Consider the following 18067-nt stretch of genomic DNA (forward strand, 5'->3'; position numbering starts at 1 on the left):
CTCGAGCAGGTAGACGCCAACAAACGCCAAGAGGGCGAGGGGGGTGGAGAGACGTCTGGGCCTCTGATGTGGGGGGGATCCTGGGTGGGACAGGACCCGCAAAGGGCCGCGCACCAGGGCCTCGCGGGGTGGGGTCAGGACACGTCCGAGCGACGCAGTCCGTGGGGGAAGCCGGGGTATAACTGACCGACCGACGAGACGCAGACACTTTGCTGGTGTGATGCAGAGGAACGAGCCCCCGGAGCGCGGACCGAGTCTAAACCTTGCGGGATCGCTGCGTGTGTCGTTTGCCAAAGAGAGCCACTGTCATGGACGGGACGGTGTGGTATGGTATTGTCTCGACTGCGAGCAACGGGTTACCCTCACACGCGCGCGACGCGATCGTGAGCTTGTCCTCATTCGAAACGTCGAACAAGCTCATCTGTTACCCTAACGTTTCTCTTGACGCATTGGGTCTTGTCATTTGCTTCAGACTGTCTCTCCCGAAAGCTTCCCGGTAACCCGCCAAGTCTGGCCGTCAAAACAGCGCGACACCGTAATAGCCGCCACCACGCGCAAAGTTTACCTCTGACGCTCTGATTACCCGACCCGCCCAAATGCCACTCACCCATCGCTGCTTTTTAGGCTAACGGGTGTGGCGCTTGTGACGCTCGCCTCCCAGTCCCGAGCCGGACAAGGACCCAAGGACAGGCAAGCTCTACGGCCTCGGTGCCTACATGCGTGCGCCGCCAGCAGCGACGTCGACGACGACCGACCACGACGACTGCCGCCGCCCCGCTTAACTTTACACCACCGTCCGTCCGCGCCCCCGGCCGTGGCCATCACGCCGTACCGACCCACACCTGTGCTAGAGCAGTTGCCGCGCGGCCGCAGCGAGTAAGTGGCCTAGTGGCTCTTTACAGTTTGCACACTTGCCGGCTTGGCGCAGCATCAGAAGGCACGGCGAGAGGCGTGTGGCGTCTCTCGCGCTGTTCAGTGGGGTGTGGGTGGGCCGGTGGTGCATGTTCGCGTTTCACAAAACCTGGCATTCCTTGCCTCTGGCGCTCGTCGGGTAACTGGCCAAGCGATCACAATGGTTCACCAAGTAGTGCCACTACTGCTCCTGCTGCTGCTGCTGCGCAACAACGTCACTGCTGCTGCTGCCAGTAGTCTCGCTCGGTAGATGAGCCCATATGGCAGACGCCTCCCCCGGACTGCGCTGCTGCTGGACCCATGCACCCGCCCGCGCGCGCACGGCCCTCGGTGGTCCTGTGCGCAAACTCATTTCCGGGCCCCGGGCCCGACACATGAGAGGGCTGTTTTGCTCATGTACAGTAGTCATCGGTTCGCCCGTTCGCCCGTTCGTGGCCTCGTGGCCTTTGGCATGCCTTGACACTGGCCACTGGCCACCTGCCATCAGCGGCGTCCGCAGGCCGCAGGCGGTCAGAAAAAGGCCAGAAGCATTAGCCAGCCGGTACCACGCATGGTATTCACGGCGGTGGCGTACATTAGCTTCAGCAAACGGCGCACAAGTAGAGCCGTTGGCTTGTCCCGTTTCAGCGACAAGCACCCTCAAAGGTCGGTATGACTACGGTCCACCACACAATCCCGGAAATGAGGGCTTGTCTGTTTTTTTTTTTTTTTTGTTTCGTCATTTTTCTGCCTTGCCATTTCTCTTCGTTCATCCTCGCGTCCCTTTCCTCGTCCGTTTTCCTGCCTCTCACGTTCTCTCCGCCACCTCCGCAACGGTCGCCGCAGCGGGAGTGGGACGTGTTGCAGCACACCCTCTCTGTCCTCTGTCCTGCATGTAACCTTCATCAGGGCGAGATCAAGGTGTAGGCGTTGACGAGAGTGCTCTCGGCGCGGCGGGGCTCATGTGTACCTTGCACTTTCCAGAGCCTATCTGACCAGTGTTCCACAGGCACGACCCATGTCTCTGAGCTCAACCTCCCCTGCACATCGTACTGCTCGGCAGCGAGGCCATTGTCCTGTTGTTCAGAACAAAAAACAAAATAAACGCCCTCAGAGGCAGGCCACTTGCTCGGCAGCAGTCGCTGCGTTCTCTCTCTCTCCGTGTCCCCACTTGCTCCGTTCAAGCGCTAGTACTTTCCGTCCGGTTCCTGATGACCTGAGCACTCCCACCTGCTACCCACCCACCCGGCGGCCCCTTTGTCGTTGCTCGTTCCGCAAAACCTGTCGGCCGCACCGCTTCACCCGCTATCGCAGGCCGCGTCCTCGCTGTGTTGCGTGTTGCGCCCGGGGACGGATAATGCGTCACGGACCGCGCGGACTGCAGTTCCTGCAGTTCTCAAGTGTTCCCGCAGACCCGCGGCCCGCTGTTTGGCGTGGTTTGACAAGGGGGGAGGGGGTACGAGATGGGCTAGCTTCTATTCTCGCGCCAACGACCTCCCCGACGCTCGCCATCTTGCAACCCGTGCTCGTCATGACGGCATCCGGCAAATGCCACCGGGACACCTGCATATCCTGCGTTCGCACAGATGGGTCAGGTCAGTCAGGTCACAGGATCCCACAGGCCACAGGTCTCAGGTCTCGCGATAAACCGACTTTGAGATCGTGCCATCCGCACCACACTCCTGATGTCGAGACGGCCTCGCGGGTCCAGGCGCTGCCTATTCCTGTTCTTATTTTCGGTGATGGGTCCCTGTTGGCACACTCTTGACCTCTCGGCGACCGCCGCCTGACTCTGCGCCTAGCCTTCTAGACCTCGTGTGCCCCGTTCAGAACTGGCGTGACGCGCCCCCCCCCCTCTATGCCCGCTGTTCTGAGCCCTCGTGCAGCATCTGCATCTGCATCTCAGCGCGTGGACTCGTTTTGGGGGGTGGGGCCGGCCGGTGCTGGTGGTGGGCAAAAACCGAAAGGCAAAGCCAAACAACAGCCAGCCAGAACAGACTGCGACGGACGAACTGATCCAGGGCCGAGATAATTAAGGTTTGACACGCAAAGCCGCTGCGAAAAAAGAAAAAAACGCCACCAGAAAAGTGTCAGACCCGCCAGGACCACGGAGCTGCTCTCTCCCCCACCCCATACCCGCTGCTCACGCCTCGCGCACCGGATGGGCCGGGAAGCATGCCGGGGGGCAACGAAAGGACGACGACGTCTACGCCGCAGAGAGAGTCAGACACACAGAGACACGAGACACAGACAGGTACAGAGACAAGCGGAGACACGCCATCCCGGCCCTTGAACAATATACCCCCCGGCAAACGCAAGTACGGCGGGGGGCGGGGGGTGGCATCACGCCCGGCCGGTCCATTCCCCATCAGAAGATCTTCGCACAGCGTTACACGTCGTGCAGCATTCCGGTCCACTGATGGCCCATCGCGCGCCACATACCGCGCAGGCTCTGGGCGTCGGGTACGCCGGAGGAGCGGTGGAGAGAGTGGGGAGGGGGGTGTACCGGCGCGGGCCATTACTCGATGCTCTCGCGACGGTGCTGATCGAACCCCCACACCCTGCTTACGACACTGTACCGGTGGCGCCAAGTGCCCAGCCGCACAGCCAAGAACCCCCCCCCCCGTTGTGCATCAGATGGGCGACGGCGTGCGCCCAGTTCACGCCTGCTTGCACGCGCGAATTGTGCCCAACAGCCACCCATCGCTCGGCTGGCAGACACGGATTAACGACAACAAGGTTTGCTCGTCGTGGGTCCTTGTCTCAGTTTTGCAACACGTCGGCGGCGGCAGCCATTCGGCCGCAACGCTGTAAGCTAAGGCTGTCGGCCGTGGCTTCTTTGCAAAGGCGCAGATCAGATCCCTAGTTCGGTGTACCGGTGTGCGGTGTACAGCAGACGCGCGAGCCATCCGGTTTTTTTGCCCTCATGCGTGCGTCGGTCGGCCGCAATCGCTCGCCCGTCCACCGGGGCGTCCACTGCCGCAGCTCAGGACGGTGGGGGTGTGCCACAAAGTAAACTGTGTTCCGCCACTGATGTCACATGCCTTGGATATCCTGGTCGACCTGTTCGGCGTCCTGCTCGCGCGCAGCGAATGCGGGGTTGTTGGATATGGGGGTGGGTGGATACGCAGTCCCGTCGTTGGGCTTGGGGGGTTTTCCGACCAAGCCTCAAGCCACAAAGACATTTGCCGTGCTTTGCCCCGATGGTTCTCGGGCAACCGAGCTCATGGCTCATTGCCCATTGCTCTGAATCTGTCTCACCGACGACACACGCTTGTCACGATCCAGTCTCAGCCATGGCCATGTCCTGTACTCTTGTATTTTTGCTGCACATGTCACTGTTTCTCGCTCAGACACGTTTGCCCGCGTCTATTCGTGGAGTACGCATGTGTCCAACCTACTCCACACACACAAATGAGAGACCCACCCACCCTCAGATCCATCGCCGCACATCCGAGACACGGCGACTCGGATGGCCATGCAGAGATCAGAGGCCCAAAGACGTCACGTTTGTCTCACTCACCACTCTGGATCTACTGTAGCTGTACATCCATAATATGTAACACTGGATCTCTCTCCTGTGCGTCGGTCTCTTGCTTCTCCCAGATCGCGCCAAGCCTTACCGTGGTGACTCACCCGCCACACCAACACACGTCTTGCTGATAACCATAACTCTCCCCACACATCACACAGCCGTTGAATTGCAATTGCGTCCCCATTACGGACCATTGTTGTTCCAGGAATCTCGGATCAACTCTGGAAGCAGTTGCGAGAACACAAGGAGCGCCCATACTAACACTCACACTGTTTGCCACGTCTAGAGCGTTCCCCGACGTCTGGACGTCGTACCAGAACATCCTGGCAGAGGCTACGGCCCGGCGGGCGTGGGAGTCCGAGTGGTGGCGCCCAGATACACTGCTGCAAAGTGGAGACGGATGTGCGTGCTGCTCGGCAAAACAAAGAACCATTCCTTCCTGTTCCGTGCTATCCGTGCGCATTGCCGTGTCGGTGGGTTCTGGTGGCCGCCGAGACGGAACAATGGGTCTCACATGTGTTTACCGCGGCCGGGATAAGAAGCAACCAAAGAAGTGATGGCGAGCGTGTGTGCGTGTGCCGTGGTGGCCTCCCCACTGCCACCACCGGTTTATCCACCTCGAACCTGCTTCGTCACTGGGAACCTTGGCTCTCATCAGCCCAACCGCCATGCAGCCATGGCCGCAGCCACGTTACGCATTATCGCACTTGGGCACAACACGGGCCATGCAACGCGTGCCGTGCGCCCGCGTGCAAACTATAAAACCAACTCGTAACTCGTTGTGCCGTGCCCGAAACACTTGTATCGTGCCCCAACAAACAAGACAACGCCACGCACCAACGCACACATGTGGTCATGCATGGTTACAACCTTGATCTAGCAGTGTCTTCCGGGACCTTGCTGCTGGACCTCGATCTCGAGCGGGACCTCGACCTTGACTTCCACCTCGACCTCGGGCCGCCGCGTGGCCAGCCACGCGTGTGTATACGCCGTTTACCCTTCTCGTATAAATACAGGTTCACAAACGTCACAAAGGCCCATGGCATAAGGAACGGGTGGGCCCCCCCCCCCTCTGCCATGCGCCATCCCCGACCGCCATCATGGAGACGTGAGCACAGACTGGGAAAGAAGCGTGGAACTGACGTGGCGAGAGTGGCAACTGGGGTAACTGGGGTAACTGACGCCTCACCATTCCCCGGGCACGCGGAGCACATGGATGGGTGACCCAGAAAATGTCACCTTACAACGCGCCGGGGTGCGCACGTTGTCCAGTAATATCCAACAGGTGTGCCGTCATGTGGCCGACTGCTGCGGACCGTGTCGTGCGATGGTGCAAGTGAGGGTGTTTGGGTGTGCGATTCACACAAAGTGGCGAGTTGGTGTCGAGTCGGCCCATCGGTGGCCTCGGTGGGGGTATCCTCGTGCCAACTTGCTCTCTTCCCCACACCTTGCTCCACTGCTCTCCTACCCATTCCTCACCCCGCCGTTATTCACAACTCGGTGCAGCTCCAACAATGGAACCAGAGCCGCAGGTGACCCAGCAATGACAGCATACCCATCGCCCGAAAACGGATCCATCCCAATCCCCCCAACATCTGGCATCTGGCATTCACCGGAGTCCAGCACGGGTGTACGTACATTACAGTACACCACGGCGAGGCGCGGGCGGTGACGACGACGACGACGCAGATCCGAGGCTAGAACACTCCCCCACCCTAGTCCAAGTCGTCGTGCCATCCTCTCTCGGCGTGTACCTGTGCCGGCACTGACAGGACTCAAATGAAAACACCACTTTTTGGCTGATCATGATTGATGTCCGTGCTGAAAGGCCCGCGGATGGAACCGCACAACCGAGACAACAAGGCCCAACCCGTGGTAGAGTTTACAGAGTTTACACGCGATCCGTTTAAAAACACGCTTTCACACTAACTCTCACTAGCCCAGTTCCTTGCTTCAATGTCGGTACCTCTTGATGGGAGCGCGGGTGTGGGCAATGGGTGCGTGCCTCAACGCAACGCAACGAATGTTCTTGGTGGAAGAGCCAGAGCCCACAGAGCCCACAGAGTCCAGAGCCTAGAGGCCCAGAGCCCCGCGTTATGGGCTGGTACATACCGCGTGGGGATCCTGAAGAGACCTGTAGCGACAAGGACAAGGCCAGATTGATTAAGTCTGGAGCAGGAACGAGCATCTCTGTCCCCTTTGCAGAACGTAACCCAAGATGCGGTGTTTGGGATCCTCCCCCCCGGGACCCAAAGGGTTTTGTACTGGCCGTACTGGGGGGAAGAGGGGGGGAAACCTAAATCCATAGGACGGTGCGTGACCCGCGCGTGCGACGGCCGTTTCGGCGGCGTCGTCGGCGCCGTGTCTGTCCTCCACAGATGCCGAGACGGTCAGCTGCAGCGTGTAGTCGGGAACGAGGGCAGCAGATCCCGGCAGGAAACACGTTACGGGGAGAGGGGAGGGGGCCCGAGAGGGAGCAAGGGCAGGCCGCGGGATAGGGACCGCATCGCAGCGTCTCTGTTTCCATCCTTAGTTACTGTGTCAACGCAAAGCTTGGGTCACAGTGGTGGTGACAACGGGGAGAGCAGTGGGCGTTGGAAACGTGGTACGGTACATACACAATGGTGCTGGGGCTTGGATACGTGGATACGATGGGTCGTTCAGAACATGCATACAGTACAAACCCATACAATAAGACGGGATGCGGGTGCTTTCGATCACCTCTCCAACCTGCCAGATGCCCATGGCGAGATGACAAAGCTGTGGGTCGGCGACAGCATGCGTGTGGTACTGTGCTGACCCATTTCAGCAGAGGACAGGAGGCACTGACGACTGCGTAGATCTTGTCCACGGCGTGAGCTTCCCGTGCAGCAGGGAGCAAAGGCCGGAGGTTGTGGTCGTACTGACCTGCACTGGAAGACATACAGAAGCTGTCTAGTCAGAGAGTCACCCAACCATAACAGACAAAAGGCCCCTCTGCCATGGTCTTGCGCCTAGAACTATACTTCTGGGGCTGGGAACGGCTTGCTACCTTGGGAGTCGACTCGAGCCTGTATGAGCTCACAATTCGAAACGTATGGCCGTGAGCAAGTCCAAATCGCTGTCACTCGCGTGGAAGCCACTGTTACTGGACCTTCTGACTAAACCTTACGCTCATGCGACAAACCCCCATGCAGCAGTGTCTGCACCGGGCTCCTCCAGGCTCCTCCACACTCTAGTCTGTCGGCTCCCGGTAAAACCCACCCCCCAGAAAGCGCCTAACATGGCAACTGGAATATCTTGTCATGCTTAGCACCTGTCGCTCATTACCTTCTCAGGATCATGCGATCAAGCATGAGCTGGGGCACCGTTAGCGCCGGGGCTAAACGCACAGGGAAGGCATCCACACGGTCCGGAAGGAAGCCGCAAGACAATGTGCCCAACAAAAAACGAGAATGGCACCGCCACATCATGGCTGGTGGTGTCGGCCACACGACCCACTCGCTCCCAGCTGAGTCGTGAAATGCCGTGACAGTAATGGAGGGCAATGACAGACACACACCGGGAATCAGTAAGCTCTGTGGAAGGGAATCTCTCACGGTCGTGTGGGAACCCCCCCAACAATCAGGCTGGAACCGCACTGGAATTCCCAGTGGCAACGAGCAACCCGCAAAAGGTACACCATGGCCACTGGTGAACCTTGCGTGCGCGTGCTGTCCCACGGTTCCACGTTCCACGCGGGCTTGGATACCCCCAATAAACAACTGGGGGTGACAAGGTTTGGCCCAGGAGCCCGGGTCTCGAGCGGGTGGAGTGGCGGATTTGCGCTCGTTGGGTGTCTGTCCTCGTCGAGGTTATCGACTCGCCTTGCAGTCTGCCAGGTGGGTGGTGTTGGTGGTGTTGTTTGCGGTTCAAGGCGTCGTCGTGGGATCGACGAGCCCACCGCCCAGCTTATCCACCGACCATGTCTGTCATCAACTATGTATATCCCATGTCCGACGGGTGTCACCAGGGATCCAACCCTTCTCTGTCAGTCGCCATGGTGGCCACCACCCAATCCCAAGAACCGACTGTCTCACCCAGCAATCACAGGTATGTCTTGGCCCTTGACACACCGGCACAGCCCTCGCCTACCACGCTCGTCAGCACGTCACATCAAACTCCTCAAAGCCAGGCAGTGAGGGATGCGCATCTCGCTAGCGCCATCCGTGCTCCATGCTTCAGGGGCTCTGTGCATTCGAGTGCCAGGTCTCCTCTGCCAAGACGTGCACTCGGAGCACTCGCCACACGCCCCGCACGCCGCGTGCGCGCGCGCACACATAAGAGTGTATTCATTCATCTCAAAGCCCAAGCCCATACGTCTCACGATCGAGGAGGGAGGGTGGCTGGACTGTGTGGCGGGGTGGTGGCGACGCGGTGCAGTGTCTCCCGAGGAGAATCTGGTGCAGCGTGGCATCGAGTAAAACGTGACGGAAACACGCCTCTTCATCGTATTGAGAGTAACGCTGCACCTGCACCTGCACCAAGGACCGCAACTCTCTCTCTCTCTCTCTTTCTCCCTCGGGTCCGTCCAGTCGGGCCGCTATCAATGGGCCACCCGCCGCACCCAGTGCCACTGCGCTGGGTCCTATCATCCCTTGTCCGTCCAGTTGGTCCGCAGCTCTGTGTGCGCGTTTCCGGTGGGTAGGGCCGCGCATCCGCCCAGTGGCCAGTATCAGCTGCTGGCGTCAGTGCTGGCCGCTGGCCGGCCGCTGACCTGCCGGTCTGGTGCGGATTTGAACAACTGTTACTCACCGCCGTTTGGCATTTACCTGAACGGACGTGCATCGTCGACCATGAACCACAGTAGTAGGCACCACCGTGTCGCGCAAGCAGGCTGCCGCGCCGCACACGTAGGTCGGTTTGGACAACCTATCGCGGTCACGATGAGAACGACTCTACATAGATACCGGCCATCACGCAGGCGGCAGTCGAGAAACTTGCCGCGCGGACCACTGTCCACTGGTTGTCTTTGTCCCTTGCTTGACGCTGTATGTGGCTACGTGCGTGAAGCCATCGACCTACCTTCCCTCTGGGTGTTCTGTTTGCCTTTCCTTTCCTCTGCCCGACTACTTTCACTGCAGACCCGCGTCTCCTCCATTGGCAAGTATGAGAGTCACGGTATTTCGCATCGCGGGCATGGATACCTTGCCTGCAGGCATGTACCACCCCATTCCGTTGGGACGAACGGTCCAGACGTCAGCTCCAACAACCTCACCACGGCACGCCAACCCTCCGCCCTTCGCCCTCGGCCCTCCCCAGTCTCCTCCGCTCGCGCTCTGGATGTCTGTATGAGATTGCATACACGCGCCCCCCTCCCCGCCAGCCGGCGGGGGACGGGGAAACGCGCCCTGGCTATAGTTGTTGTACACAATAAAGGTGGGGTCGGTCCATGCACGCGACCCCCCCGCGGTGGATTTCGTTTCTCCCCCAAAAGAGACCTAAAGACCTAAAGAACCCGCAGCAGCCACGAGCCCCCGCGCATAACGTTCTGCAGGGGCTCACCCATGAGAAAATGAACGATTTGATTTTTCTCCACAATAAGACCCAAATTCCGTGGATGCGCGCGCGCGCGCGCGAGAGAGAGAGAGAGAGAGAGAAAGAGAGATTGAGGCAGGCGACAGTTACACCTTCCCTGTTTGCGCCTGTCAGCTGCTGTACTCCGGGGAACAATCACAGCCACACTTACACGTCGTGGGACCGAAGCCTGTCGCTGGGGCCATTTCAAAGGCCAGTCCTTGCCAGTCGAGCGCTGCCGCCTGTCAGCTGGGACACATTCACGAGGTGGACACACGCCACACTTACTCTTCACATAGACGGTGTTGCCCCACCAGTTGATGCTGGCGCCGGGGATCTTGAACACGAGGAACACAAAGATGACGCTCAGAAGCGTGCCGACGTCGAGGGCGCAGCTGAGCACGTAGTTGTACTGTCGGGGAGGTTAGCACCGCGTCGCGTGTGTGTGGGTGTGTTTGTTTGTTCTCACCTTGCACCACCAGGCAAAGGCATGGCGACGGACCCAGAACTGGAAGACAAAGCCGACGAACAGGAAGCTCGCGACGTTGATGCCGGTCGCGGGCGGGATGAAGAGGGCGACGCAAAAGACCAGACACACGTTGACGTTGCGCACGATCGACTTGGGGTACTTGCGGCAGTACAGCCAGAAGGGAAAGGGCGCGAGCGCTCCGACGAGCAGCATCCACAGCTGGGGGCGGTAGATGCCGCCCTTGTCGAACAGGCGTGCGGGGCCGATGAGACCCCACGTGATCGAGGCCGTGTACATTGTCTTTGCGGTGCTGCATACCAAGAGGTATTTCTGGTGCGTGGAGCACATGTCCGGGATGGTGCGGAAGATGAGCTCCTTGACGCCGACCTGGACAAAGCACGCGATGGAGCACGCGGAGATTTGCGCAAAGAACATGGACCGAGGCGGGATCTTCATGTAGTGGCCCAGCTTCATGTCGCGCACAAAGATGAGAGACTCGGCGAGGGTCTGGACTGCAAACGTCTTAAAGATCATGCCGGCGATGGGCTGGCCCTCGAACGCATAGCCCGGGATGAGCTCGGCGATGAGGTTGAACGCCGGCTCGAGGTTGGCCAGGGCGTACATGATGGCCGAGGGGATAATGTACACGAGCGTCATGGCGATGGAGACCAAGTAGCCCCACACGGGCAGACCTGTTGAAAAGACCTCGATGGTGACAATGCCCAGCACGATGCAGCAGCCAAACACGACAAGGTACCACCAGTCGGGGACTTCGGGGTACTCACGCATGAGCTTCATGTGGATGTCGTCGGGCTCTGACTGGACGCTCTTGATGGCGCGCCAGATACGCGTACCGTGCACCAGCACCGTGTAGACGATGAGCGAGGTCGTGAGCGCAAACGCCAGCATGTACGTGACCAAAAACGTCGACGTCAAGTACATGGGCGAGTACTCTGCGTAGGCCGTCGTGTTGAGGGTGATCTCGGGCGTCAAAATGCGGGTCACGTTGTACACATTCTGGTATCGATCGGCGGCCGAGATGGCAGACATTGGGAGGAAGTTGGTGTACCAAGTCTGCAGGGAAGGCTGTCAGCAAGAACGTCGTGTCTCAGCACTCACGTTCGTGTAATGGAGCAACGGGGTCAACAGCCAGTAGAAGAGGAAGAGACCAAACGCAACGTTGACCTGGGCCCACCACGGTGCGGTGAGGGGCGAACCGATCCACGCAATCTGAGCCCAGTCAAACGTCAGGATACCCATACCGAGACCGTTGTTGACGCCGAACAGCTGGTTGACGACCATGTTGCGCGGTGCGATCCACGTCGCGTACGAAAAGTACGACAGGCCCGTAAACAGGAATCCGGGGACAAAGTACCACAGGAACGCGGCGCTGCCCACAATGAGCAGGAAGCGGAGACGCGACATGCCGCCGCCGCCCATGTCGGCCTCGGCGTGGAGCGTGTTCAAGTTGGTGGTGAGGACGAGGACACCCGGCCAGATCATGGATGCGGGCCAGACAACAAACCGACGCGCGATACCGGCCAGAGACATGCCCGTGACCTGTGTGGCGAGAATGTACAGCATGCTAAAGCCGACGCCGAGGTTCTTGCCGTACCACAGTTCGCTTGCAACAATGGTGCTCATGCCGTACGCTGGCACGACGGCGACGCTCGCCATCATGACGATGATGGTGTGCTCCTTGACGTTGAACGGGCACGGGTTGAGACTAAACTTGACGCTTCCCAGCCATCGCGGCAGCGTGTATTCGCGAATCGGCAGGGCCCACGCGGCAAACTTGCCTATTGGGTAGGCGGCAATCTGGACCGCCAGCACGGGGATGGTCGGGGTGGGGTTGCGGAACGAGAAGAAGGTGTTGGCGCCAGACACGATCAGGCAGAGGACCATGCCAAACACCCATGACCGTAGCGTGAGGGCAGGCATCTCGGGGTCGTCAATGTTGGACACGGACGCGCGGACCTCGGCAAACGGGCTGTCCTCCTCCATCCAGTCATAGTCGCCGCCTTCCTCGCTCGCGTCCTTGCACTCTCCGCCGACACCGTCCCCCCATGTCGTCTTGCCGTCGGGCACAGTCTGGTCGCCAGTCATGACGGTCAAGGGGTAGCTGCGGCCCGTGTCGGGCCGTCCGCCGTCCGTTGTCAACTCGTCGTCTTCCGACGACGACATGATGCTCTGGTCGGACGCGCCAATGGGACGGACGTCGTCGCTTTCGAAATCGGACGCCGACTGGCCCGTCGTGGGCTCGCCGTGTTGGGGAGGGGGTGGGGGCTGTGTGTGGTGGCGCATCACGTACGCAAACGTAGAGTTGTTGAGGTTGTCGCGGCCACTGAACGGTGGTGGCCGGGCGGCGTCAAAGAACTCTTGGCTGTGGTATCCTCCAACGTCGACGTCAAACACACCAATCGCGGCCGCAGGCGGCGCATGAACGTCGGGCTGGTGCTCGCTGCTCGATAACCGGTGGTGGCCATCCGTAGCAGGCAGGTGTGCAGCGCCAGCCCCCTCGCCGGTGGGTGCTGTGGGCGGGCGTTCAAACGCGAACACACCCCCAGCACTCTCCACGCTGCTGGCGTCTGCGTCTGCGTCGTCGTCGTCATCCGGCAACGATCTCAGCAACGTGCGGGGCTCTGGTGCGGCTTGTGGCTGTCCCTCGGGCAGACTCCACCGCACCGTATGTGGCCGTGTTGTTGATGGTCGCGTACCCGCGCCATCGTCTTCCGCTGTTGCTGTTGCGGTAGCGGCGGTGGTGGGGAGACGATGGTCGGACGAGGAAGCCGCCGCCAAGCCAAGGGGGTCGGACCGTGGTGTGTCTTCAATACCCGCGAGGGGGTTGTTGGCCAGGGGGTTATCCGCCACGGCCTCGACCTCGATAGGACCGTTTGCCGCAGACACAAACGAGTCTTCGCTTTCTGACACTGACAATGTTGATGCGTTGGCGTCTGGGTGCGCATATAATGGTGTCGCAGAGTCCGATGTAGTGTGAGCGTCCGAGGATGGGGCGTCCGAGACCTCTGCGGCGACGCGCTCGTCCTCGGTTCCGGGGACATGAGCATGAGCAGTGGCCGCGGGTATCTGCTCTACAGACTCTGCAGAGGAGTGGTGTTGGTGCTGCTGCTGCTGCTGCTCGGCCGCAGCCGGGGTCGCTTCCATCGCCTCCGACATCGCTGCGCACTTGAATCTGAGCCTGGGGTTGGTCAGAACATGTACTCAACTGCGGGTGGTGGTGGTGGTGGTGTGTCGGTGCGCGCAGAAGGAACACAGAAGGAGCCACGACGCGGGGGGTGAGGGTGGTGGCGCACGAATGGATGTGGGCGTGCGCGCGGGGCAAGTGTGCGCTGTGTGGATGGTATAACAAACTTACGTCTAGCGAGTGGTGGAGAGAGACGCGATGGTGGTCACCCCTGCTTGGCCGCTACCACTGTGGTCGGCGGGGCAGGTGGACCGGCTGCGGACAGCAACGCGCGCTGGGGTGTGGCGGAGGAGAGGGGCGTGCTGGGTAACGAGGAGACGCGGGAGGTGCTCTTGAGTGGAGACGGAGGTGCAGGAGAGATGAATGGGCGCACTGGATTGAGGAGGGATGGAGAGGGAGTAGAGGAGAGATGTGACGGCGATGCGAGAGGCAAGGAGGTGGATGGAGTTCGCGTGCGCGCGCGCGAGTCGACGGATATGGGAAGGAGGGGGCCAGCAATTAGGCAGCGAAGGGGGCGCGCGCGGGGGGATTGTTCTCTGCGTGGTCGTGTGGTGTGGTGTGGTGTGTGTGTAGAGAGGATGTGTGGACGGACCCACGAGAGAAGGGGCGGTGACTGTCAAATTCTTTGGGTTGGAGAGGAAGAGAACATGAGCATGTGCACGACCTGCTGCTGCGCGTAGGAGAGAGAGGTGTGAGCGGCGGGGCGGGCGGCGGCGGGGAGTGGGGGGGGGGGGGGGGGGAGGGAGAGCGAGTGGGTCGAGTGGGTGGGTGTGTTGCGGGTAGAGACACAAAGGGAGAGAGAGGGAGGGAGAGAGGGAGAATAAGGGATGGAGGGGGGAGGGAAGAGGGGGTGTGTGTTCTGCAGTGTTCCTAGGCGTGCACTCGATGGGAGGAGGGCCCGTTTTTGGCTCGTTTCTCCTCAAATGTCTCTCTCCCTCTCCCTCTCTCGCAGCGGCCAGCCAGCCAGCGGCAGACAGCCGCAGCCAGGTCGTCGTCGTCGGCGGCGTCGGCGGCGGCGTCGTCGTCGTCGGCGCACAGTGCCTGTCGGTCGGCTGCTCTTTTTTTTTCCTTCCCTGTAGGTGGCCACACTCTCTCTCTCTCTCTGTGTTCATGTTTCCTGTCACTCTTTGTTGGGGGTTTCCCTATTCTGCTCAAAAGACACTGCGCACCCTCACACGCTGTCTGCGTTATGGTTGCAGCCCAGAACGGCCAGAACACTGCAGGACCAAGCAGTAACCTACAGTCCCTTTGGCCCCCCCTCTCTCGCTCTCTCGCTCTCTCGCTCTCTCTCTCTTGCCTCGCTCTCTTGCCTCGCTCTCTCTCTCTCGCAGCAGCAGCAGCAGCAACAGCTCTTTTTCGCCCGACACTTGGTCTCGGTCCGGAACTGGTGTCAATCCTGGGGGCTGGGAAAACCTTGTTGCGAGTTAATCCCGAGCGACGGCGCCGTCTCCGCGCTTTGTCTGGGCCTCTGGGCCTCTGGACCCACGGCAAAAAAAAAAAGCCTTGTGCACCTGGTGCAACCACTAACAGTGTTCCAGTCGTTTGGCGCAGTGGGCCTGACGGTCTACTGTCCCTGGCAGAACGATGGGAAGAGGGACCGGTCCGACGGCGCGCGCGCGCGCGCCAGAGCAAAGACGAGCAGGACCACCTCTCTGGGCCTCTGGGTCCATTGTCTTGGGTCGACGCCGCCGTGACTGCGCGACAGAATGCGCGGGCCACAGATTGAGTGTGACCATGTCCTGTCGTCTTTTCCCCTTCGAGGCCCTTGTTCTTGGCACGTTGGCACACCACCACCACCACCACCCACCCACCCACTCTGACGCCTCTGCGCCAGCCATGGCGCCGCCCGGGGGCTAATAATCCTTGCTTCAAACCTGCAGAGAGCTGTCGCCAGAGTGCCCAGAGTGCCCAGAGTGCGCTGATATGCTTACGAGACTTGGCTGACGGGGGGTTACGATCGGAGGTGAGAGCCAGGGCACAGCGTCTCCAGACTAGAGTTCAAGGAATTGTTTTGCAGGGTCCACGAGACCCAGTCCGCTTCTGGAGACGGGGTGTGGCCTGCAGGTAAATCTCTGCTGCCTGTCGAAAGCCTGGGCCGCCGTGTCACTCGCTGACTCTCTCTCTCTCACAGCGCGCACAGCCCTCTACAGTGTGCATATGCGCAATCTATAGCTCTCGATCCCTTCGCCGAATATGCCGGCTGCCACGGCGCCGCCCCAGCAAAGGAAAAAATCCCCCTGGGGTCTGCTCTCGTGTCCTTTTTTTTTTCTCCCCGAGAACACGAGCCAAAAAACCAGTCCAGAACAAACCACCAGGCCACCAGTGTTCCCAGAATGCAAACTGCCATTGTCGGCGCTGTTCCAGGTCGCGGTTAGCCCGTGCCTGTTGGGGACAATGTCCTTGTGGTCGTCCTCAGCTTTGCAGCGTGCCAGCGCGCACAGCGCAAATGTGGCATGCACGCCAGATTTAAGACTTGTTACACACACACACACAGACGCCAACTGACAATGGCAATATAAACTGGGCCACTGGATCCATTTTGCGGAATACACACAGCCTGTCGCACGCGATTGCACGCCTCACAGATCCCATACCCACACACTGTCACTGCCACGGCGTCCTGCATCCTGCATAGCAGCATACCGTCATGCACGACAGGCGCAGCGAGCAGCAGCAGCAAGCACACCCGACCAGCGCGCCGCATAGCCGGTTTTGGAGACATGGAGAGAACGCACAGGTCCGGAATATGGAATGTCGGTATCAACACCCTTTCTCCCGTGTCCCCTTTACACTACCAGATCCCGGGTCTCGCTGGGTTTTGGTTTAAGCGACTCAACCGCGACTCAACCGTCAAACCAACGTCCGTCGTCGTACGCGACCGACGAGACATGCATTGACCGGTTTGTGGGAATTCTGCAGGACGAGCGCAGGCGGTGTACAATCATGCGACTGAAACGCAAGATCCCAGCATTGGGCACACTGCGCAACCCCTTCGCGTCCACCATCTCTGGTACTCTGGCGACACCCACACTCGGTTCCATTCCACAGCTGCCAGGGTTCTCGCGCGCTGGTCAGAATGCGTTAATGCGCAGTGTTGGGTCGCCAGAAGGACCAGAGGGACCAGAGGGGGCAGAGGGATCACACTTGCCCGCCACTTGCCCGTATACGGTCATTTTAGCCCTCCAGGCAATCGAGACATGCACTCCTGTGCTCCTGCAGCGACTGCGGCGAGCATTAGGCTCAAGGGCTCCCTCGCTACGTCACCGAACCGGCACCGACACGGACCTGTCCATGTCCGGTGTGTCCAACGTCCGCTTCGCGAGCAGAACCGAACCATATGCACCCCATGCACCCCATGCACACCCGGTCCCGTGGCGCCGAGGCTCTTCCTCGTCCTCTTCTCCTCTTCTCGCAGTTGTTGCAGACGAGACACACATCCCCAATTGAAAAGGCGCGATAGTGCCTCGACAAGCTCCAATTGTTTAAACCCCTCCGTTCCCGACGGCTGCTTGGAACCAGAAACCTATTCATTGATCATTCTCTCTTTCGGCAGATCCGCGCCCTCCGCCCCCATGTGCTCTCTGGCCCACAGCCCACAGGCCACAGCTTGCCCCGAAAGGGGAACCCGCATGAAGGTTATGCGCAGCCGGTCGTGCGTCGTGCGTGCACATCATTCTCTTTTGTGCTCCAGCAATTTAAATTCGATTGCGGACGGACGGACGGAACGGACGAACGGATGAAGCCGTTGATAGCAGGAATGGTTTGGGGTGGTTGCCAGTTGGGGGCGCGACGACACGACGGACACGACGGACACGCGAGGGGAACGAGGGGGAACGAGGGTGTCGGTTCCACACGCCAAAGGCCAAACCGAGTGGCCCCCGCTCGCGTCTCGGTTACGAGGAAAGGGGCTCTGTCGACGGCCCGAGTGGCGGCTGCGGCCGGTGTTTGCCGTTGTTGCCCAGGTCGAGATCGCTGTGCTCTGCTCTACCCTCTCCACTCCATCCTCTATATCGTCGTACAGATGCATGGTTTCTGTCGCCATGTGTGCTGTCCTCTGGACAGCTGTTGCCCACCTCGCCTTGCCGCCTCGGCACGGCTCGCGTGGCGCTCGTCCATGGAACATGGAGCCCGGAGGCGTCGACTGTGGCGGTGGCCGGGTGGGCTTCTTCTCCTTCTCCCCTTCTCTCTCCCCCGGCGTCGTGCAACAACAGTACGGCACTCGGATTCCAGCATGTGTACATGAGGATCTGGCACCTGGCACCTGGCACACCTGTCAGCCCAGATCGTTCTGAACCGGCACCAAGGCGCCTGCGCTAGGAACAACCACGGCGGATTCCAGATCGACAGAGGAATGGAAGCGTCGAACAAAGAAAGGGTGGGGGGTAGTCCCATTGTTGTCACAGACACGCACAGGTACATGTACACCACAATT

At 60.2% G+C, this 18067-nt stretch overlaps 1 protein-coding gene across 1 annotated transcript; it reads right to left on the reverse strand.

Moving 5' to 3' along the window:
- Positions 1 to 10068: 10068 nt before the first annotated feature.
- On the reverse strand, positions 10069 to 13607 carry EHS24_004499 (uncharacterized protein; the record flags this gene model as incomplete). Its single annotated transcript, XM_028620074.1, has 5 exons — positions 10069 to 10079; positions 10134 to 10196; positions 10250 to 10373; positions 10431 to 11504; positions 11550 to 13607. 5 exons carry the CDS (start codon positions 13605 to 13607, stop codon positions 10069 to 10071), a joined length of 3330 nt encoding a protein of 1109 aa, XP_028479046.1.
- Positions 13608 to 18067: the final 4460 nt, after the last annotated feature.

This window comes from Apiotrichum porosum (genome assembly GCF_003942205.1).
Source record: "Apiotrichum porosum strain DSM 27194 chromosome Unknown scaffold_2, whole genome shotgun sequence".
NCBI classification, from domain to species: domain Eukaryota; kingdom Fungi; phylum Basidiomycota; class Tremellomycetes; order Trichosporonales; family Trichosporonaceae; genus Apiotrichum; species Apiotrichum porosum.